General features: G+C 36.8%; 3 protein-coding genes across 3 annotated transcripts; 1 reads left to right on the top strand and 2 right to left on the bottom strand.

The window, feature by feature from the left end:
* The first annotated feature begins 541 nt into the window (after positions 1-541).
* On the top strand, positions 542-5,522 carry LOC143635286 (putative acetyltransferase At3g50280). The gene is made up of 2 exons (XM_077103155.1): positions 542-1,009; positions 4,563-5,522. The coding sequence occupies exons 1-2, from the start codon at positions 542-544 to the stop codon at positions 5,451-5,453; spliced, it is 1,359 nt and encodes a 452-aa protein (XP_076959270.1). The 3' UTR covers positions 5,454-5,522.
* Positions 5,523-5,640: 118 nt separating this feature from the next.
* LOC143635278 (immune-associated nucleotide-binding protein 9-like) lies at positions 5,641-9,744 on the bottom strand. The gene is made up of 6 exons (XM_077103151.1): positions 9,531-9,744; positions 8,191-8,499; positions 7,420-7,497; positions 7,172-7,335; positions 6,964-7,098; positions 5,641-5,976 (listed from the first exon to the last, which is right to left on the bottom strand). Exons 1-6 carry the CDS (start codon positions 9,739-9,741, stop codon positions 5,773-5,775), a joined length of 1,101 nt encoding a protein of 366 aa, XP_076959266.1. The 5' UTR covers positions 9,742-9,744; the 3' UTR covers positions 5,641-5,772.
* A 7,051-nt stretch (positions 9,745-16,795) lies between these two features.
* LOC143635285 (uncharacterized) lies at positions 16,796-22,459 on the bottom strand. Its single transcript, XM_077103154.1, has 6 exons — positions 22,356-22,459; positions 22,025-22,072; positions 18,163-18,235; positions 18,014-18,054; positions 17,027-17,086; positions 16,796-16,937 (listed from the first exon to the last, which is right to left on the bottom strand). The coding sequence occupies exons 1-6, from the start codon at positions 22,419-22,421 to the stop codon at positions 16,884-16,886; spliced, it is 342 nt and encodes a 113-aa protein (XP_076959269.1). The 5' UTR covers positions 22,422-22,459; the 3' UTR covers positions 16,796-16,883.
* Positions 22,460-23,912: the final 1,453 nt, after the last annotated feature.

Below are 23,912 nucleotides of genomic sequence, written 5' to 3'. Positions count from 1 at the left end.
CACCAAACCCATATAGCCCTTAAACAGGTTATAACATCCCATTAAATTAAAAACTAATTTCACCAAATATTTGACATGAAAATCCTATAAAATAGAAATATACTAAAAATTAATATTCGATATTGAAAAAGAAAGATATTATTTATAATTAAGAAACAAACTTATAGAAAAAAAAATAAGTGGGTCATGGGTCTCACCAAATTCAGATAGCTCTTAAGCTGGGTTATAACATCTCATTTATTTGAGAAACCCTTTCATTATCAAACCTTAAGAATATTAACTTCGTTACGATAAATAAAATTAAAATCCATAAAAATATAATTATTAGAAACGAAAAATGTAAAACAACCCCCATACTACGAGGGATAAAAGCTAGTATTTGTATAAAAGAAAAGGAAGAAAGAAAACAAGCCTTCGTACCAATGGCACCTCCTTAGGACCACAATAACAGAAAAAATATTTCAGCAATTGTACAGATAGGCCAATTTATTTAGTGAAATGTGAGTGAGTGATCACTCTCCACAAATCTCATACCTATCAAATGGCTCCCCCGTGTATTACTCGTGTCTCCGAATGCTTCATCAAACCATCACACAATCTCCCACCAGACGCAAACCAACCAATCCACTTGACTCCCTTTGAGCTAGTCTTCCTCACTGCCAACTACAGCCAAAAGGGTCTTCTTTTTTCAAAGCCACCACTTCATAAACATCTTCACTTCTCCATAACCGATTTCTTGGACGACCTTCGTCGCTCTCTCTCCACTACTCTCACTCATTTTTACCCTCTTGCGGGCCGTTTAGCCACTCGAAAAGAAACTAACCCACATTCATATATTATCTACTTAGACCCCCAAAAAAGCCTCGGCATCAAATTTGTGCACGCGACCACGGATGTAACTGTCTCCGACATCCTTACGACCACAGACGTGCCGCTAGCTCATTCGTTTTTCGACCTTAATAACGCCATCAATCACGACGGTCACACATTGCCGCTGTTGTCTATTCAGGTTGTTAACCGAGTTTATTATCTATCCTAGTTATTATTATTATTATTATTTGATTACCATCTAATTTTAATTAAGTTGATTGATTATTATTGTACATCTAGTTTATATTATGATAGTTATCTATGTTATATATAAAAGCAAATTGCAAAAATCTTTTAAAATTTATTAAGATGTACAAAATTATTTGTTTTGGTTGAAATCTATAATACATAAGCTTATGAGTTATTAAGGACAATTTGGTCTTTTATCACTAATGTCTTAATATTCGCAAAAAAACAAATACAATATTGGTCCCTCAAGTTCAATCACTTTTATATAATTTAAGGAATAATTACGCATATGCTCCCTAATTCAAAACCAACTATATCCATGACTTTTTAATGGTCATAACTTTTTCACACACTAATATTTTTTTTAAAAAAAACTACATCATAAACACGAGCATTTTATTCTCTTTAATTTGAGTGTGAGATTTCTATATTGCTATAGTTAGAACTGGCAACAGGTCCAGTCGGGCGGGCGGGCTCAGGTCATATGTAAAACTGGGTTAAGGTCGGAACAAATTGATACAAAAGGGGGTTAATTTGGTTCGGGTCGAATGGGTACGGGTTCGAGTCAAAAGGGTCATGTCAAAAGCAAGTTTCGGGTTAAACGGTGTCGGGTCGGAATGGGATATTCGGGCCAAAACATGTTGGTTTAAAAATGATTTATTTGAAATTAGTCAATTACTATATAATTCAACTTTGCTTCTTGATTTTCGCCACTGGTTACGTGGAGACCATTGTTTACATGTAACAGGTCCGATAAAAGCGTGTCTAGCACCACGTAATATGTGTAACCCATTATTGGTTAGCGCTCAACAAAGATTAGGCCAAAGGCCCTTTACTTTTATAACTTGGCTTTTTAACATCAATTTTATAATATGTTATAAAGGTTTTATAGTTTGATTTAATAAACATTTGTTCAAAGGTACAACTACCATATACCATATTTGTTAAAAATGAGTATGGCACTGAAAAATACCACCGTCACATCATCGCACTAGCACTATGCTAGTTAGTATTTTATTAATATCTTTTATATCTGGTTTTCAGTTTCTTTATACAAAGCAAATATTATTCATGTTGGGCGAGTGGTTTTTTTGATGATTTCATTTATGGGATGTTTACCTTGAGTATTCGCATTGGAATCCATATAATCTCAAACAATATAAATTTAATACAAAACTTAAGAATTCTATCATATTTTGCACTACATCATATTCTCTAAAGTATGGCGTACATATGGATTGGTAATGATTTCATATACATATATGTCACATAACTGTTGAGTGTAAGAAAGAAAAAATATAATAAAAAAATTAAAAAAAAATTATTTTATTAAATATAAAGATAAACAAATTTATTAATATATTTATAAAGATGTGTTTTTGATTAAATTATATAGAATGAAAATAATTATTCAAATGTGAGCTTTAAGTCCCTGTCCATTCAGTTTGATTTGTATATGAAACAACCATAATATTAAGCATTTAATATTATGTACAAGTATTTTGAACCATATATAATTGCGTAGACAATTAGGTAATTTCTTATTAGGAATGGGTGATTACTAATATAATTGAGTAGATAAATAATATGCTTTCGAATGGATTAATCAAATGATTCATAAGTGTTTTATAAATTTTTGGTTTATAGGTGCTTTTTCATTTTCTTAGATTTGGTTTATTATACACGTTTTATGTTTGATCTAATATATATTTCAATTATCTATCCACTTAACCTATTAAAGCAAACCTTAGCATGTCCACATAAAATGTCACGTATACTCATACGTTATACTCCATCTAATTAATCATTAATAAAATTCGAACTTCAAAAAGAAATTATCTAGCACACGGAACCAATTATGATCATTACTAGATAATGTGTTCACAAACGTATCTCCTTCTCTCAAACCCACTGAGATTTTGATTGTCGAACATCCCAATCATTCAATTTCAGTGTACATATTTTCTAATATGTTAGTGAATAATCATTTATATGTGCATATGTTCAGATTTTTTTATAAAAGAGATAAGAGTTTGGTAAATGATTTAAGTTTATTGTATTTTTATTTTATTTAATATACAGAAATGCATTTGTTTATTATATTTATGATGTTAAATAAATTATTAACCTAGTTTAGGCTATTTAGGTTGTGGTTGATGAGAACGGTGATACGGCCAGAAATATAGAGAAAAATAGGGTCGTTTTATATATATATTTCTCAGCCACATATTTCATACTCATTTAATTAAATGTGTAGTCCATATTGAGTTCTTACTTAACTTATCAAGGTTCTCAAAATATCTCTCCCATATATATATATATTTCATGATTGTGTTCATTTATAAATAAATCCGATAGCAATGCTGCATCCTCGTAGTGGTTATATTGCGATTGGTTATTACAATTTTTAGAGTTTTTTTTTACCAAAATGGGGATGGAGGAAAAACTATTTACTAAAATGAAGAATTCTAAAACTATTTACCAAAATAGGTTTTTCTTTATTTTCTTTACTTTGAACAATATTTATAACCCGTTTCTCTTTATTTTTCATTAAACCCACTTGGTATTAATTTTTTTTTCAATCAGTCTCATCATAGTTTCTTTTACTAACTTAATATAATTTTTTTTATTTTAAAATTTTTATCAAAACTATATTAAATAGAACTAAAGAAACCATCTAAATAAACTTTAAATATGAAATAAAACGTAACAAGACGTAGCCGAAGATGAAGATGACATAGATGATGTGGTAGAAGAATGAGTTGTTAAGCGAGTTGTATTTCATATCGAGCGATCTAGCGAACCGACACTTTTTTATTTTTGTTTGTACATGATATTGAGGCCGTCAATTTTAATTTTTGTTTGGCTTTGTTCTATGCTTCTTTTCTTAATATTAAAGTTTATTTTAAATGGTTTTTTACTATATTTAATATAGGCTGATAAAAAAAGAAGAAGCATAATAACTTAATAAAAAAAACTATGCTGAGTTGAGAGAATAATTTTTTTTTACGAAGCTACGTAATAATATAAAACGTAATTTGTTTTGTTAATTTAAATAAATGAAATCGTCACTTTTAGGGTTTAGCTAAAAGAAATTTAACTTTTCTTAGGACATGACTAACATATTTATACTAGTAAATTTAATATTTATTTTGATATATATAAACTAACGATAACTGTTTATTGATTTTAGTTCAATTGTACACTTTAAATAATAGGTGTTGGAATGCAATACAAAGAGAAATGAATTATAAGATATTACTCAAAATAAAGAAAACAAAGAAAAACTTATTTTGGTATTTAGAATTCCCCGTTTTAGTAAATAATTTTTCCCATTTCTCTATTTTGATAAAAAAAAACTCCAATTTTTATTGTTGATATTAACTGAAAGCCAAAGCATTTTTATTTATTTCAAACTATCATGTATTATTAACCTAGTTTCCATCATTATATCAATGAATAGTTTTACACTATTCTCTCCTAAGTTGTTTGAAATCTCACAGGTGACTGAGCTTGTGGACGGAATCTTCATCGGAGGCTCCATTAACCACGTCGTTGCCGATGGAACTTCTTTCTGGCGGTTCATGGCGGCTTGGAGCGAAACATTCCAATCCAACACCGCAGATTTCATATCAAAATCACGCGCATTTCGACGAACACCCATTGAAGGATGTGATCATATCGTCAATCTTCCGTATACACATCACGATCAGTTCACCGAACGGTTGCAATCTCCACATGATCTCAAAGAAAGATTCTTCAACATCTCATTGTATTCGGTTTCAAAACACAAAGCAAAGGCGAACGCCGAATGCAACACACAAAAGATCTCGAGTTTACAAGCAGTGTCCGCGCTTTTGTGGAGGAGCATAACACGAGCAAGGCGGGGCCAACCCGACACTGTAACCGTGTGCAAACTTGCGATTGGTAACCGGCACAGGCTGAACCCACCTTTGCCGGATGATTATTTTGGTAACCCGGTGCAACTGGTGAGGGGAACCGCAACGGCGGGGGAGTTGTTGGCTAACGGGCTTGGTTGGGTGGCATTGCGGTTACATGAAGCGGTGAGGAACCATGATGATACTGTAGTGAGAAAGTGGGTTCATTCATGGTGTAAAAGCCCATCAATAATGAAAATGAGTGGGGTGTTTGATCCGAACAGTGTTAGCATTGGGAGCTCACCGAGGTTTAATATGTATGGGTGTGAGTTTGGGTTGGGGAAAGCAGTGGCAGCTAGAAGCGGTTGTGCAAACAAGGCGGATGGGAAAATTACAATGTTTCCGGGTCGGGAGGGTGGCGGGAGCATGGGTGTCGAAGTTTGTCTTTTGCCGGAATATATGATGGGTCTGGAATGTGATGAGGAGTTTATAAATGGTCTAAATGGTGACATTTAAGATGAAGCATAAAGTCATAAGAGTTTTGTGTGTTTGTGTTGGATGCAATTTTGGGTTAGGTTTTGTCTAATTATCTAGGTATCTCTGAATAAAGATTATACTCTATATGTTTCACATATAAATGAACTTGTCACTTTGTATATTTTAAACTTAGGTGCTGCAAATCATATGATATCAAGATCCAAACATTAGATTTATATCACATATAAGAATTCCAAGTGAGTTGGAACATAAGACATACGTTTTCAAGCAGTTGTGATAGAAAATATAATACATACATAAGTTTTCCGGACAAAGGAGCCGAAGTTGACTTACAAAATTAAACATTTACCACTTTCAGCTCTCTTATGAAGCTCCTCGGTCTCCCTTTGGGTCTCTCTAAAGTCCCCCTCAGCTTACGGATCTCATCATTTGATTTTATTTGAGCAGCTTGAGCCGTCTCTTCAGCCTTCAACCGTGCAAGCTGTTCTTCTGCCAACTGTTGTTCAAGTCTAATTGTTGTTTCCTTCAACCTCGACTCCACCTGTGAAACGATTACACCATATATCCATTTATTTGCAATGCTAGGCTACAAACTCATGCACTACACTAGTTGAATAAAGCAAATATTTCTAAAATTTTGCAAGAATGTAAATTCATATAGCACGGTTCAGTTTTTTTATTTTAATTACATGCAAAACCGACTGTTATTTTCAAAAATATAGAACCAACCCGTTGGTTTCTGTTTGGGTTCGGTTATTTCGGTTTCATGCACACCCATAATGATTATGTTTATTTCAAATGGGTCTGCTAAATTCTTTCAAATATAAGGAATGAGTCAAACTGGTCAAAACTCGCCTGAAGAGTAAATTTAATGTATTCAGAAAACTCCTAAAATGCTTTATACAAAATTTTGGATTAAATTTTTAATAACACAAGTTTTGTAATCAAGCTTAAGGCATTAATTATTTAACATAATATGACATGCGGGTCAACCCAATCTGACATGACCTGCCCATAACTATGAGCGTGATCATCGGATCGAAAATCAGTTTATGCAGTTTATTCTTTTTTTTAAAAAAAAATTTATGTGTGTCTAACCAAACCGAATTCAACTGAATTATTCGGTTTAATTTGGTTATCCACTTAAACTGGTTATTATTCGATTTTTTCGATTGAATCCGATTCGGTTATCCAAATAAGCAAAGATATGGTGAACCAATAACAGAACAGAAAACTGAATTCACGGTTCAGTTTGGTATCCGATCAAACCGGTTGTTATCCGGTTTATTCATTCAAATAAGCAAGAGTTGTGGAACCAAAAACCAAATTCACAAATCGGGTTCAGTTATCTGATTAATCTAGTTATTACTTGGTTTACTTGATTAAATTCGGTTCAGTTATCCAAACATGCAAGATGTTGTGGAACCGATAACCGAACCCAAAACCGAGTTTGCAATCCTGTTCAGTTGATTTTCGATTTATATCAAAACCAGTGTAAAATCAAAATGACAGTAAATTGTAAAGATACCATTTCAGTTATTCTTTTGAGTTGCTCCTCATATGATTTATGCATCTGTTCTGTGAGCTCAGATATCTCCTGTTTTGTATATCCCTGCAACGATTGAACTTCTTCGGTTTGTTCATGAAGCTTTAAAGTCCCTCTCTGTCAAGTAATTGTTCAATTTGGATTAAAAGAATATTCTTAAAAAATGGTAATAAAAAATAACGTTGTTCACCTTCAATTCACTAAAAATCTCATCGGTGTAAGGTTTCCCGTTATTCTTAGTCAACACCATGTTGACTAGAGACAGAAGTTCTTGAACTTGTTGTGTTTTCTTGTTCTTATCTTTTGTCCTGTTATCAAAAACGACATATCTATCCCCACACAAGCTAAGGGTTCCTGAACGATAGTTAAATTAGTCAATAGTTTCCAATAGGAAAAATAAACTCGTGAATAATACCATTTTCAATTTCCAAAACTAACCCCACTTTATGGCATGTAGGGGTGGCGATCGTGTCGGGTTGACCGATTTTGGGTTAAATTTACGAATCTGTACGCGGACTTATATGTGTCAACTGTCAAATAAGTCAACCTGAATCTAGACACACTTAAAATCGTGTAATTGGAACACGACACGTATAACTCATTTATCTGAACGAGTTGAAAGTTTGTAAAAATGTCAGTGAGTTGTAAATAAGTTATAATCAAGTTGTAAATAGGTTAAAATGGTCATAAACCGGTTGGCAGGTTGTAATAAATGGATCAAAGTTATGATCAAGTTGCAAACAGGTTAAATGGGTCATAAAGAGGGTGGCGGGTTGTAATGAATGGATTAAAGTTGTAATCAAGTTGCAAAGAGGTTAAATGGGTCATAAACAGGTTGGCGGGTAATAGGTTGTATTTAAATTGGTTAAACAGTCATAAACAGGTTGGCCTTTAACATATGCATTTTTTTTTGCTTTTATATTCTAATTTTAAACCGATTGACGTGTCAAACCAGTTTAATTAAACAGGTTATATAGGTGACAAGTCAACTCGAACACGACACGGTTTACTAAACAGTTTAAACATGTAATCCGAACGCGACATGTTTATTAAACGGTTTAGAAATGACAAGTGAAGCCAAAAGACTGATTATTTTTTAACACGACATGTTTATTAAACAGTTATATAACCTACTTTATGGAGAACACAAGTAAAAGAAAATTAATTACTGGCTGATGATTAGTATTTAATAAGTTTGAAAATGAAAACAAAAAATAGAAAAATATTGGGTATTAACATGCACCTTTAATGATTCAGGACAGTCGTTTAAGAACTCTTCCAAAGTTTGTTCATTCTCCTCAAGTTCATCTCCACCAGTAAAAACGACAATCATATAATCATTAATTTTGCTCCCAAACAAAGTCCTCAAACTACTTATTGCAGCTTCTTCTTCTTTTGAAAACCGGTTCCGAACTGTGAGGACAACAAGTACCACGTGGATACCATCCCTCGCCATATTTATACATTTCACAATCTCTTTACCAATATACTCAGTATCAACAGAAGAATCAAACAGACCTGCATTTGTGTTTGCCGTTAGCAGTCTAAAAGTAAACATCCGTAACTAAAGACAGCCCGATAATAGTCTTTTCATGCCAGATTTTATATTATATATTAGTAACAGCTTTTAACATGTGAAGTGTGAGAAGTGAGAGCCACTAGCGTAATTATGCTTGAATAAGAATAATTATTGTTACGCTACAGTTTGGAATGCAGCGTAATAATAATTATTCTAATTTATTTTGTTGTAGTGTAATAATAAATTACACTTGAACTAGAGTATATTATGCTTGCACTAAAGTAATTAATTATGCTACAGCTTACCGTAGTTCATTTTGTTGTAGTGCAATATTAATTATATTAAAACGAAATGAAGTAGAGTAATTATTATTGCGCTACTTCAAAACTGTAACGTAATAATAATTGCTCTAGCGCTTCTTAATATAACTTGAGATTTAATAATAATTATAATCTGATGAACTTTGGTAAACGAGAATCAACAGTCCCCCTTGGTTCCGCCACTGAATTTTTGAAGCAATAGGTAGGTAAACAAACCGAATGAACACAAACAGCACATGTTCATGTTTGTTCTTTTAACATTAACTAAACAAACGATCGAACACGAACAATCAGACGAACATAAGATAATTTTTTCTTGTTCATGTTCCTTCATTAAGAAAATGAATGTGTGTGTGTTTGTTTGTTAACACTTGAAACAAACGGTTCATGAACAAACATAGCTGAACATAGATGAATGAACATAACCGGACGAAAACCAATAAAAGTACATGTGAACATTAAGCTATTGGACGTACATAAATGAATGCAAACTAACCAACATAAAGGAAAGTAAACGAACGAATGTAAACAAACAAACGTTCACGAACATAAGTAAACGAAAACAAGACATGTGCTGATGTTCATTCGTTTAATAAATAAGCAAACACTGTCGTGTGTGTGTGTGTGTTCGTCCGTTTAATAAACAAACAAACTTTCTATCGCAAGGTTCAGTTCGTTCGTTTACAGAGTATTAAAAAAATGTTTTATACCAGGAGTATCAATGACATCAAGCATCTGGCCATCTTCCAGCACGGTACTGGTAACACCGCCCGAGCTGGCCTTGGAAAGAAAGAGCTCTTTCTTTCCAAGGATGCTGTTACCGGTGGCACTCTTGCCGTTACCGGTCCTTCCAACCAAAACAAGTGTTCGCAGAGCAGGTGATGTCAACTCCCAGTCATCATCAACTGAACTTCCACCCATCCTGTCTGTAACACACACACAAATCAAAACTCCATCATAACCCTAACCTTTTAAATCAACTCACTCATAATTATCATAACCCTAACCTTTTAAATCAACTCACTCATAATTATCATCAATAGTGATTGATGTAAACCCTAACTTGCAAATACAATTTATTATTATTATTATTGAAGAAGAAGAAGAAGAAGATACCCGATTGGCCGATCGAATGGTGTATTTGAGGTTTAAGATGAATGAATGGGACGCAATATATTATTATTATTATTATTATTATTTTTATTATTAATTGAGAAGAAGAAATAAATCATAATTCTAGTCAAATCGGATAAGAGACCAAGATTCTTGCGTCAAATCGGATAAGAGACCAAGATTCTTGCGTGGTGAGCGGAACAAAAACTCTATGGATTTACACGTAATTTTTACCAAAATTAGGAAAAGATTATAATGATAAAAACTTTCTTTTTAAGTTATAAATAAATAAGACCATCTTCAACGCAAAGTCATGTGACTTAGATTAACGGGTTCGTTTGGTTTCGGGTGGGATGAGTAGGTGTGGATTTTGGATACGAGCGGGCGGGGAGTCATTTGGGGTCGTGTGTGCAACGTTTATAAATAAAATATAATATATTTTTTTAACTTTTGAAAGTCCAACGGATAAAAAGTATTGACTAAATAATTTTTAAAATATGCAACGACTAGTTCCAAAGAAAAGGTATTTTTTTTATAAAAAAAATTAACCATTATAAATAAGAATTTAAAGAACCTAGTTTATTAAAAAAATAATTTTGTGATAAAATAAAGATATAATTACAATTTTTTGTTCTTTAAGCATAGTCAATTTATTGATCAGGTCATTTAATAAATTCACTTTTACTCACTGTCCTTTGAAAGATAAAGTGTCTCGTATTTTGTCCTTTTAATTAATGTTTATCCAAAAACCCCGTCATGCCATGTATCAGGCATGTAGGTCATTTTGGTAATTTAACTCCTACTCATTTATTATTAAAATATATTAAATATATTATTAAAAAGCTAAAAAATATATATTAAAGACTTTCAGGGGCACAATGTGTATCCGTCCGAAAACCACAAGGACACAAAAGGATATTATATATTTTTATAAGTGATGCTAGAAACCTATGAGAATATGAAAAGGGATCAATTATGTTTGGATCACTTGCAAATCTTATCCTTTAACTTCAATAAATACATTAAGTGTCACTAAAGTTTATAGTGTCGCACTTTTCATCATGTGAACTTTAGAGACGTCAATTTACTTATTAAAGTTAGAGGACATGATCTGCAATGGACCACATAAATAAATTATGTATTTTGTAAATTTACCCTATAAAAAAGTTATGTAAATATCCAGCGACATGCATACAAAAAACAATGTGTTTTATTGCCGCGAGTTAAGACCATCAATGTATCATCTATTCATCTTGATTCACTTTGCACTTTATAAAATTAAGCATGCTACATGATTTAGTTTATGATTGGTTTGTTGTATTTTTCAAGTTGTTCATCAATGCTCCTTGGTAGAAGCAAGCTTTCTACAAGATGATAGTCCATTCTTCACCTAAGAGACCAAAAGCAAGTTTGTGTCTATAGGTCCTTTACATACTATCGAAACCCCCTTCCAGTAAGTCACTGAACAAACAATTCTTGTATAAAACTTCGTAATCTATGCATCTAAACTTTTTTCATGCAATTTTAAATACATATCACCTAAGCTAGTTCCGGTTCAGTATGGTGGATTTTGTATAGGAAGGTGACCAAGAATTCACCACTAGTGATTGTGTCACATAAGAGGTCATCAAGCCTTCTTGCCAACACATAGTTGAGCTTCATGCTCCCGAGGTATTGTAATTTGTAATAATTTTGATTTGGTCTTTCTAAAACCCACTGATGTGCTAGGTATCGATGTGACGATATGGGTTTCAAGAAGACCAAAGTTTTGTCATGGAGTTGGCAGCATTGAAAGATAGCAACTTCAACTAAGACAAAGTGTATTGGAATACTCGTTTTGTAAGGCCCCGTTACCGGTGCCTCACATTTGGACGTTGGATTTACTCATCAACTTAGCTCTAATCATCAGAGTTAATAAAAACAACCGCGGAATATAAAAACTTTCATAAGCATTACATTAATCCATAACTTGTCTTAGAATAAACACCTTGTCTTTCAAAATAACATAATATTAAACATAAACATCTTCCGATGCCAGCCTCTTATTCAATGCCATGTGCTCCCCTCAAGCGAGCTGTTTCATTCTACTCACCTGCGTGCATACTAAAAGTCAGCTACGCTGAGTGAATTCTAGTTAATAACATAACATACTTTACATACATACATACATACTTCCGTTCATACTCTCATAAATCAAATTCTACTTTACTCTATTCTATTCTGCCTCGGATATTATTAGGGTCCGGTCCCGTTTCTGCCTTAGATATTATTAGGGTCCAGTCCCTTTTTCTGCCTCGGAAGTTATCAGGGTCCGATCCCTTTTTCTGCCTCGAGATTATTAAAGGGCTCGGTCCCTTGATCTGCCTTGGATATTATTAGGGTCCAGTCCCTTTTCTACCTTTCTATCTCTTACATTCATTCATAACATACATACATATCATTCATAGCTTATACATAACATTATATCTTGACAGCACGTGCAATATCCGAAGATCGTTCACGTACCGACAAGCCATCATTCTTACCTTTCACATAATCACATAAGGCATACACTTATACTTAGGATAAATGTATTAACAATCACATCGAGTATGCACACAGCCCCGAAAACATAACACATAAATGGGGCTAGAAACTCACCTGAATGCGGTTACGTTCACCGTTAATCGTAATCCCTTTCTTGAGCTGTGCACAGCTAACTGTATAATATTCACATGTATTAATTAACTATTACTACTCATGTCGTATTTCTATCTTTATATAACCCACAACGAACGGGGTTCCGGGGGCAGCGCCCCTGGCAGCGGGGTCCAAGGGACAGAGCCCCTGGCTGGGGTTAAGCTGCCAGGTCAGCTTGGAAAAATTTTATTTTCATTAACTGCCTTAACACATTTTCCATTAGACTTTTTAATTATTTTCTAAGCTGGGCTTATTTAAATCAGGTCCAAAAATCCATCATCTGGCCCAATTTGGGTTCAGGCCCAACAGAACTGTGGCCGAGAACTCAAGACAGAGAACCCTTGTTTGATCGAGAACCCATATGGTTTGACCGAGAACTCGTGTGTTGACCGAGAACTCGTGTGTTGATCGAGATCTCATATTTGGCCGAGAACTCTTTGGCAGGGAACCCTTGCTGACCGAGAACATGGGTTGACCGAAAACCCGTGCCTGGCCGAGAACCCTCAGTTCTTGCCGAGAACACCCAGCTCAGTTCATCTTTCCACTTTTTATGTTCTTACCATGCTCTGCTACTGTTCTAAGGTTCAATTCATGAACTTTTACCCCTTTTTGCCATTTTTCAAAACTGTTTTACACCCATGACCACCATGGCTGCAAGATCTAACCCTTTTAGTTATAAAGCTCAAACCTTTATATGGTTAAAACGTTCTAGGCTAGATCTAGGGTTTCCTTTACAAGCCGTATTTAACCATAAGTCCATTTCATCCATTTTAAGCATCAAGTTTGCTACTTTATGAACTAATTAGACCCGATCTACTCTAGGGTTAAGTTTCAAGGAAAAACGTTCATAAAAATGTAACCTTTAACTTAAAGAACATACCTTTATGATGTTCCTAGGTTACGGCTTGGCTTGCTTGTCAATCTTTATTCTTGTATTATGCTTGTATGTTAAGGATCTACCCGGATTTGGTTTGGTTTAATCTTAGATTTCACCTTCTATCATGCGGCCGAAAAAGGAAAGGGTTTATGTGTGTTATGGAGGTGTAGAGAGAATAAGATGGAAAATATGGATGGAAATGGAAAGATTTAGGATTTAAGGGGTATTTATACTCCCTTAAGCCCATTGACCTAAGGCCCATCTTTCCTTTTTAGTCCATGATTAATTCTCTCTAATTAGCCTACTTCTCTTTCCCTCTTTTATTATTATTTTATTTACCGTCTTAAGTAAACTTGTCCACCATGAGAGATAATATATAAAATATTATTTATTGCAAATTTTGGGATGTTACACGTTTGATATACGGTAAGTCCTAGACATAGCTAGCTATCTTCGATAGGGACTAACCACAATTGAAAACAAAAATCAAGCTTTTTGAAAAGTGGCAAGCTATATACCAACGTCACTGGCAAATCACCCATACACCATTGATAGGCCATACAACACGTATAACACTTCTCACATATCATACCGTCCATATAGCTTTCTACGACACAGATGAGGTTCGGAAAATGTTAAACGGTCCCATATGAAGAAAAATAAGATTTTTATTTGAGTTTTTATAATATATGGGAAATGCTATATGGTCATGTATGATAAATGGAAAATTATATATGGACATATATGATATGTGAAAAATGTTTGTGTGGGACCACATGATATAACTGAATGGGCTAATGTCAAAGTAGTATGTGCTACAGAAGTCATACAACTCATATGATATGTGGACTAGTCTCCATAACGTAGCACCAGCTGAAATAACCAATTTTATAAAAAGAGTAAACTGCGGTTTTTGTCCCGGTGGTTTGTCTAAATCTACGGTCTTAGTCTAATAGTTTCAAATATGCGATTTTCGCCCATGTGGTTTCATTTCACTTGCAATTAAACCGACTACACTAACCCCGTTAAGCCTTGTCGTTAGACCCATCAGCGTGCCCCTCACGTGAGAGGCAGTTTTGTCTTCCCCCCCCCCCAAATAATACCCGGTCCTAATTCGCAAGTCCCCTCATGTGAGGGGTTAGGGTATATTTGAGAAAAAGGCCAAAAATGCCCCTAATGTGAGGGGCACGCTGATGAGTTTAACGACCAAACTTAACAAAGTTAGTGGGGCCGAGTTTAATTGCAAGTGAAATGAAACCACATGAACGAAAATAATAAATTTGAAACTATTGGACTAATACCGCAAATTTAGACAAACCATATGCACGAAAACCGCAGTTTACTCTTACAAAAAAGGGATATTGGTTTTTAATACTTTCAACTTTCTCTCGTTGGTAGATAACACTCTTAACTTTCACTTTGTCTCTCACCACTCCCAACTTTCACTGTATTTGTTTTTATCACTCCCCAGTTAACTTATGGCTAACACCGTTAGTGGAGATGTTGACGTGGCTTTCTTTATAATATTTTCTTAGTTAACTCAGCTGATGTGTCTTGCCTACATGGAAATTACTTTTTTTTATCAAACATCAATTAATATACTTATATTAAACAATTTGAGCCATCATCTCTGATCTTTAACCGCCGTCACCATCATCTTCATCAACACAACACCCTACAACACCGGAGACCCAAGCCTTGCCACCGATTGATTCAACCCTCACCAGTTCCGGTGTCGCCATCCAACAACAACCACACCGACACCTGCCCGTGTTCATCTTAATCGCCGCCACCGCCATAGTCTTCATCACACCTTTTCATCCAAATCACAAACCTCAACCACCGTTCACTTTCCCTCGCCACTGATTCAACCACCGCCACTGCTTACACTTCCACCGTCGCCAACCACCCATCCACTCCCGCCGTTCACCGCCAATCCTAACTCCTAAACCGAAAGCCAAAACACACCCATCAAGTCTACTGCAATTGTTTGATGCCATTAGAAGATACACAGTTTTAATGGTAGGGATGTTTTAGGGCTTGATATAAGTATATTAATTGATGTTTGATAAAAAAAAAAGTAATTTCCATGTAGTCAAGACACATCAGCTGAGTTAACTAAGAAAATATTGTAAAGAATGCCACGTCAGTGTCTCCACTAACAGTGTTAGCCTTGAGTTAACTGGGGAGTGATAAAAACAAATATGGTGAAAGTTGGGACTGGTGGGAGACAAAGTGAAAGTTGAGAGTGTTATCTACCAACGGGATAAAGTTGAGAGTATTAAAAACCAATATCCCTATAAAAAACTTCTAAAAAAACACAACCCTAAGAAAATGTGATCCAGTGTAGGCGTACACATTGGTGTGGGAAGCGAGAGTGGTAGGATGTAAAGTTTCTTACAGGGCGGAATTTGTGCCGAGTGCAGAAGAGTGGTACACGGTTATTGTGCAGAAGCCAAAGAAGGTTACTGGGAACGAATCTATCCGTGGAAGGTTTAAATGTGTAGAAGCAAGTGATCCTTACATTCTATAATGAAAGCTCCAAGAAGAAACAAATACTACTACTACTATACAGGTCCAAGAAGGTTGCATCTGAGTCAAATGGAATTTATGTTGATTTGAGTTAGATGGGATTTGTTAATTTTAAGATTTGACTTATGCAAAATGGATTATGAGTAAATAATTTTGATCTTCAGTTCGGTAATTTCTAGTTAGACCATGTGTAGTGGTCATGAAGCATAGCGTCCATACATCCACTCTCATTGGTCGGAACAAAAAAATCTTTGAAAAAGGTGAGTTTGGGGCGTTATACGCATGGTGCCTAAGGCCAAATTTGTCCCCATAACGCCCCTGGGGGTGGTGTTTGAGGCGTTATGGGCACCCATAAACGCCCCGCTCCACATAGTCTTCATCATCATCATCATCGTACCCAGTAAATCCTACAAATAGCAAAACTATTATATAGTCTGAGAATGATAAGATGCAGACAACCTTATCTCTACCCCATAGGAATAGAGGTTGCTTCCCCCCGCTTTATATACATAGTCTTGTATACAATTTATTTTTTCCATATACAATTAATTTTTGCCCAAATTAACTCATTTTTGCCACCTATAGTAAACAGGTTGTAATAAATAGTTCATAAACAACTTGGTGAGTTTCCTTGAACGAAAATATATATCATTTAAACAATTTAACATAAGCACAGGCCGTTTAATTAAACAGATTAAAGAGGCCAATCTGAAACGATAAGCAAGTCCATGATCATCTTCAAAGTCTAATATCAATCAAACTCGGATTTATGAATTATATAAACTCACAATTACATATATCAAGTTTTATATGGTAAGCATGAAAGAAAACTGTGAGAAAACAAACAAGATGACGTCAACTCTTATGATGAATTAACAAAACGTTTAGCAGCTGTTAAAGATAACTCCTCGAAAACCTGAAAAAAACAGATGATCAAAAAGGTTAGGTTGTTATTTTATAACATAAAACAGGACACAAATATGAAAACATGAGACGGGTACACACAAGTTTCCTGTAAACATGTTGGAATGCCTTCACAAACCCCTCTGCATCAGCATTACCGACCTGCAATATGAGCAGACATGGTGAGATTCACTCTTGTAAACGAGCCGAGTCAAGCCAGGTTGGGCTTGGGCTCAGGTTTGAAGTCGGCCCAGATTGTTTATCTTAAAGAGGTTAAAAGTTGAGCTCGAGGTCGGCTCATGACTCGTCAAGCCATCTCTTTTTTTTTAAAACTCTGTATCTTTTACACATACTGATGTATAAAAATAAAAATAATACTTTTAACATGCCCATAATGCAGAATTTAGAAACTTAAAATTTAGGTATTAATTTAAATGAGCAAAAGCTTAGAGTAGCTTGAGCTCGGCTAGTTTACAAACCGAGCTGAACCAATCCGCTGGTTACAAACGAGCCGACTTTGAGCACTTAGAAGTTAGAATAGCCCTGGCAATGTTCACAGGTATATATAAAGTAATGGTCCCAAACGAATCAGTTATTGGGTTGTGTTAATATCAAACTAAAACACTTAACTAAAAATGGAACATGCTAAACGGGTTGACATTTGACAATTGCCCACTATACATACATCTTACATCACTTTATACTTCGATTTATATTATTTTTCTAAACAATATTCTCCTATAATTGAGAGCACGAAACACTTTCGAAGAACCAAAAAGCGATCACAACAAAATCCAGCCTGACGCATACTAAAATGACCCCTTGGTTACCTCACAAGTGATCTTGTCATAATTCATAAATAGATTACTATGTAGTCATATTGTTCTAAAAATTTCTCAAAACTTTATAACAGATCAGGTATTCACTCTTCACATAATTATATTATCAAACTATTCTACCAAACAAAATTGACTGGATCAATTGCGAACACAAAACTTAACTGAAACTTTCTATTTGATAATAAATTCACACTTGTTGAAAAAAGTGTAAAAATAAAAAAAAAACGATTATAGAAACAGAATGCCATACCTTCTTTGCAGCAGCAACTTTTAGCTTCTCCCAAAACGCATCTATTAAACATTAACAGAAGAATACAAATACAATTTAAACACAAAAGCAACAAACTTATATCAAGATTCAAGATTGTATAAGTATATAGTATCTAGAAATGCGATCACCTTGTCCATCAAAACCTCCAATAGCTTTGTCCCTTGCAGTCTCGTCAATTTGTGAATTCATACGCTCTCGTATCTATTATCACTTAAAAAGGGTTAGAACAAAAAAATAATCCAGAAAACATACACATACATCTCTAAAAAACGTAGGTGAACACATACACATACATCTCTAAAAACTCATACATCAATAGAGAGCAAGCATAATCCCGAAAAACTTCATGCCACCACCTCCATTACCCACCACCTCCATCTCCGCCTCACAGCTCCACCGTAACCCTCCCTTTCCGTCTCCGCCTCTCACCCACCACCGCCACTGCCGTTACCCCCCCCCCCCAATCTCCACCTCACTGCTCCACCCTTATTTTGCCACCGTCATCACCCATTCTCGGTTTTTGCTTATTTGGTCTTCTAGCATTTCATTTTCTGGGCGATTTGTTTTGAATGGCATTAGTTTGGAGGTTTCGCTAGTAATGCCCGCTAGGTGTTTAATTAAATGCCAACACCAAATTTTATTTTAATTTCCTTTGTTTCTAAAAACAAAAAAAGTTTTAATTTCTTAAGTGATTTATGAGGGCCTGTGGTGGAGAGCCCGGTCCTAGCTCGGGCACGGGGATTTGGCGTTGCCCCTTTAAAAATTTTCATGTTTGCAAAGATGGTATCCCGGGATACAAGGGGTACTCTAGGTTACTCATGCATTTTCAGCGGGATCACTTCAATGTAAAGGAAAGGAGAGATCAGTTAAAGGAGCGTCTTGTTTCGGACTTGGAACTCTACAATGACGTTGTCGAAACCTTGTGCTTGCTTAAGAACTGGTTATGCGAGGAGTGCATGGCCCTGCATGCCTTGAATAGGCCTTGTCTGCACGGAAAAGTTGTTAAATGTACCCCACGTGCAGGAGGCGACTTTGATTTTATTGTAGGGATCCTTCAACCCCGCAATTCGCAGGTGGAACTTGGGAGTGGTCAGTCTGAGACGTTTGTGGTAGATGTCGCTCTCCTTGAGCGCGTCCTCGCCATTCCTATTGCCACTGTCAAGAGTATCCCGCCCACGTGTCGCATGGCTTTTGCCTAGGCTTTGTCAGGGGGGCTCCGTAAAGTGGTGGATGCCCCGAGGTCTATTGAGGCGTGGGTTAAACTTTTGTTGTTGCCTCGTTGCACGTTACGTGTTGTCAAACTGGCTACTAGGCAAGAACGAAGGTCCGGTAACAGAAAATCGCTTCAATGTAGCTCCATTATGCGGGCTTTGGCTGTTTGGAAAGATGGGGCAGGTTTAGAAGAGTTGGTGCTACCGCTCCTTGAACTTCCAGTGATGTGGGATTGCCAACATAAAGAAGAGAGAGGGGGCAATATCAAGCAGTGTCTCCGGAAGGTAGTAGACGGCCATTACACAGCGGCGATCAAAGTCCTGTGTTCATCCGGGGTCGCGCCTGCCGGGGGGGATACTTTGAGAGCATTGATTGATAAACATCCTGTGGTGGACCCCCCGACCATGCCCTCCGTCGTGCCATCGGAACCAGCCTTGCAGGTGGACGGTGATTGTGTGTTGAAATGTATTAAAACCTTCCCGAAAGGTACATCTTGTGGGAGGGATGGTTTGCGGGCCCAACATATTTTAGACGCTTTCTGTGGCCAGGGGTCTCCGACCGCCTCCGGGCTCTTAAAGGCCATCACTGATGTTGTCAACTTGTGGCTTGGGGGGCTTTGTCCAAAAGTTCTAGCGGAGTTCATTGCTTCGGCACCGTTGACCCCCCTGTTGAAGCCTGACAATGGAATTAGACCCATCGCAGTGGGGGCCATTTGGAGAAGATTGGTGTCGAAAGTCACTATGCGTAAAATAGGGAAAAAGATGGCTGCTTATCTAGGGGATTTCCAATTCGGGGTTGGGATCCCTAATGGGACAGAAGCGGTATTGCATAGTGCTAACAGATTTTTGAGCGCGTTTCATTCTGACGGGTCCCTGGCTATGCTCACTGTTGATTTTTCTAACGCCTTCAACGAGGTGGATCAGACGACCCTTCTCAGGGAAGTTAACTGCATATGTCCATCCATCTTCCCACGGGTCCAGTTTTTATATGCCCGCCCCGCCCGTTTATATGTGGGGGATACTCATATCGGGGCTTTTACTGGGGTGCAGCAAGGGGACCCCCTTGACTCTCTTCTTTTTGCGTTGGTCCTTCATCCGCTCATCCTTAGGGTGCAGGGGACGTGTCCCTTGCCCTTCCATGCTTGGTATTTAGACGATGGCACTATTATTGGTAAGGCTGAGGAGGTCGCTAGAGCGTTGGGCATTATTCGCTCAGAGGGGGCGTCTCTAGGGCTTAGGCTTAATATTCGAAAAACAGAGGTTTTTTGGCCGTCATGTGATGATTCGAAGAAAGTGTCGGGTTTATTCCCTGGAGAGATTAGCAGGCCTGCGATGGGAGTTAAACTCTTGAGGGGAGCGGTTAGTCTGGATGCAGGGTTTATTCGGTCTTTGGCAACTAAAAGAGCTTTGAGGGCGGTTGAACTTATGAAACGCCTACCGGACCTGAGGGACCCCCAAAGGGAGCTCCTTTTGTTACGCTCGTGCATGGGGGTTGCTTAGTTAGTGTTTGGGCTCCGAACCTGTCAACCTGAACATGTCAAAGAGGCTGTGTCCATCTTTGATGCGGGCCTGCGGGGGGCAATTGAAGATATTGTTGTGTGTGGAGGACCGCATTTCGGGGACCTCCAGTGGAGGGTGGAGGTTGGCTTCCTTCACTATGCGTTGCGGAGGCTTAGGAATTTTCTCGGCTGAGGATGTCTCCGCATATGCATTTGTGGCTTCCAGGTCTCAGTCGTGGAAATTGCAGGACCACGTCCTGCGAAACGCTGGGGTTACGGGGGTAGATCCAGACTACTCTTTTGCACTTGGTAATATTGGAACAACTCTCCCGAATCTTGATATAGGCGGTTTTACTGATAAGGAGACCGCCCCCAAGAAACCTCAACAAACCTTGGCAAGTGCTCTTTATGGTAAATACGTACATGATTTGAAGGAGCGATTCGATATGACCCCGAGACAAAAGGCAGTTTTAGCTTGTCTCAGGGGGGCTCATGCCCGGCATTTTTTAACTGTTGTTCCCATTGAAGGTCTTGGGCAACGGATGTCGGCAGTTGAATACAGAGCCATCCTTAAATACCGGCTTATGATTCCCCTTTTCCCTCCAGATGAATTATGCCCCATTTGTAAAAAAGCTTGTTTGGATAGATTCGGTGAGCATGCCCTTCACTGTAAGGAATTGCCAGGATTCAAGTATCGTCATGATTGGGTTAGAGATGTGTTATGGGATGTGCTTAGACGTGTCGGGATCTCAGCCAAGAAAGAGGCACCTGTTAACTTTTTGACTAATCCGTGTGAGGGAAGATCTACCCTGCATCCTGCGGAAGTTCTTGTGTTTGGCTGGGCAGGGGGTAAGCATGCGTGTGTTGACCTCACTGGGGTGTTCCCGTTGGTGGGGCTGAGAGACAGTGGCTTCGTACCGAGACAGGCGGTTTTGAGAGCGGAGTCTAGGAAGGTTGCTAAGCATGAGACATCGTGTTTGGAGAATCAGCACGTGTTCATTCCATTTGCCTTCGACACTTTTGGATCCCTAGCTCCCGAGGCGGTTCGCTTCTTGGAACGGGTGCAGAAGGTGGTCCAAAGTGACTCGCAGAGCCCGAGGAACCAAGGATTTATATTTAGTAGAATAGGCTTTGCGATTCAAAAGGGGATAGCGGCGCAGCTTGTTGCTCGCTTACCCATTATCCAGATGTAGTTCGGTTTGTGTTATATATAAAAGGATCAATATTTTCTCAAAAAATAAAAAAATCCAGAAAAGAATGACAAAAAGAGCATAGCATACCCTGCGTGACGCCTGAGTAGTTAACTGTCTTTGCACTTCGGTCTCAGCCTAAAATTATATTATAATAATTGCATCATTAGTTGTTAAGAGGCATGTATGTATGTATGTATGTATGTATGTATATTAAGCACTGTAACAATATATAAAAATCAGTTGAACTAAACTCGTGGCCTAATTTTAAATCTGAAATTAACCGATCCAGAAGAGTTATAAGGTTGAAAGATATTTGATTGTTGAAAGGCAAAGTGTAAGGTAAGGTGAAATTGATTAAATCGAATCTAGGGTTCATGATATAAATAAATAAATATGATAAAGGAATTGAAATACATACATTATAATCGCGAGTACGAACAACGGGGAAGAGATGAAGCACTCGTTGAAACTCAAGCTCATCCATGGCCTCCGTCCTGGCGTCTCTGACTCGTTGAAACTTACAAATAAATAAGAGATGACCCGTATGACCGTTTTCCTATCACTGAACCGGGTTTCTAGAGTCCTTCACATTTGTTTTTCTGGTTTTCGATATTGGTATTTTTCAGTTTATAATTTACTTGTTTTTTCCGGGTATGGCACCGGTACATTGTCCATCCCATACCTAATCATATGTTACTTATACTTGAAATTTAGGTTTAAAGTTATACGATAAGAATGCAATACAAAAAACAATAACAAGTTTATGTGCTTCTCTAATATAACCTAATTATAAAATAGACCGACCTATGCATGTCTCGTTTAATATTGAATAAAGTGTAATTAATTAACGGGGTCAAAGAGTTTCTATTTAGATTTTATAAGGGTATTTAAAAAAATTAAAAAAAAAATGCTTACATTTAAAGCCTTGCGCTTGGAATTTTATTTTTAATATGACTATTTTTTAATTTGACTATTCATTTAAAGCGTCAACTTTGTTCGAGTTAAAACGGGTTTTTCTTATGGTGGATAGTGAGGTTATGACAACGGTGATGGGAACGACTACAGGGTGGTGTTGAAGGTGGTGGGGGCGGCAGTGGCGACGGTGGTGGAGGCATCAGTGATGGTGGTAGTGGAGCGGCAGTGGCAGTGGGACTGTGGTGACGTTAATGGCGGTGGATGGTGGTGGTCGCGATGGTGTCAGCGATGACAAATAGGTATTAGAAACAAACAATGGTCATCTTGGTACTAACCCATTTGGACTCTTCTAAGCTAACAAGTTTTATAATAGTTACTTGTTATGACAAATTAACTAATTTGTAAGACCCAGGTTAACTTGTTGATTAATTTCATATGACCTAAATTAACTAATGTACAATATATTTTTGTCCAAGTTAACTCACTCTTTGAAGGCTCACTCTTTGAAGAATGACTCATGATTGTCATCTATAATTTATATCAATGAAGCACTCTCTTCTATATGGCAAGACGATGACTCACTCCATAGACCATACCATGTTGCAATCCTAATTGAAGAAGCAAACACTTAAGCACCAATATAATTAGAATCAGTCCTTAGAAAAGCAAGGGATTAATCATTGTTTTGTCACCATCACACCAAGGACAAAGATTTCACACTATAAATACTAGTAACAAGTAGTGTGATAGAGGGATTTAGTCATTTGGATGGATTCAATTGTGATGCAAAAGAACAAGAGAAGTGTGATTGAAGCCATATTGATGACTTCATGATGGATGCTTTGGAAGATTTAGAATGAGAAGATTTTTTATACACATAAGCATATAGAGATTTTATTTTTTATTCCGTTGTCTAGTATTCGTTTAGTTGTTTTGTTAATAAGAATCAAAATATGAGCTTGAATTGGGAAGGTTGAAATATGATTATTACAAAAGTGGATTTGGTCTTTGCTTCTACCCGGATTCGGCAGGTTGATACTTGATACTTATGTTCAAGAGT

Source organism: Bidens hawaiensis, unplaced genomic scaffold (genome assembly GCF_021521415.1).
Source record: "Bidens hawaiensis isolate Kalapana, Puna unplaced genomic scaffold, B.hawaiensis_p1.1 tig00007427_1, whole genome shotgun sequence".
In the NCBI taxonomy this organism is placed as follows: Eukaryota; Viridiplantae; Streptophyta; class Magnoliopsida; order Asterales; family Asteraceae; genus Bidens; species Bidens hawaiensis.
Note: the sequence above shows the minus strand (reverse complement) of the source record. Positions and strands in the feature narration are given on the sequence as shown.

Bases quoted from the DNA above. Each gene is read 5' to 3' on its own strand.
- LOC143635278 (XM_077103151.1), bottom strand. From the start codon at position 9,741: ATGGGTGGAAGTTCAGTTGATGATGACTGGGAGTTGACATCACCTGCT. The intron at 7,498-8,190 runs GTTTTCATTTTC...GACACATATAAG, and splicing joins CCAATATTTTTCTATTTTTT to TCCGCGTACAGATTCGTAAA. The intron at 7,336-7,419 runs GTTAGTTTTGGA...ACTATCGTTCAG, and splicing joins CCTACATGCCATAAAGTGGG to GAACCCTTAGCTTGTGTGGG.
- LOC143635285 (XM_077103154.1), bottom strand. From the start codon at position 22,421: ATGGATGAGCTTGAGTTTCAACGAGTGCTTCATCTCTTCCCCGTTGTT. The intron at 18,236-22,024 runs GTATGCTATGCT...AAGTGATAATAG, and splicing joins CTACTCAGGCGTCACGCAGG to ATACGAGAGCGTATGAATTC. The intron at 16,938-17,026 runs GTGTGTACCCGT...TGTTTTTTTCAG, and splicing joins AACATGTTTACAGGAAACTT to GTTTTCGAGGAGTTATCTTT.
- LOC143635286 (XM_077103155.1), top strand. From the start codon at position 542: ATGGCTCCCCCGTGTATTACTCGTGTCTCCGAATGCTTCATCAAACCA. The intron at 1,010-4,562 runs GTTGTTAACCGA...GAAATCTCACAG, and splicing joins TGCCGCTGTTGTCTATTCAG to GTGACTGAGCTTGTGGACGG.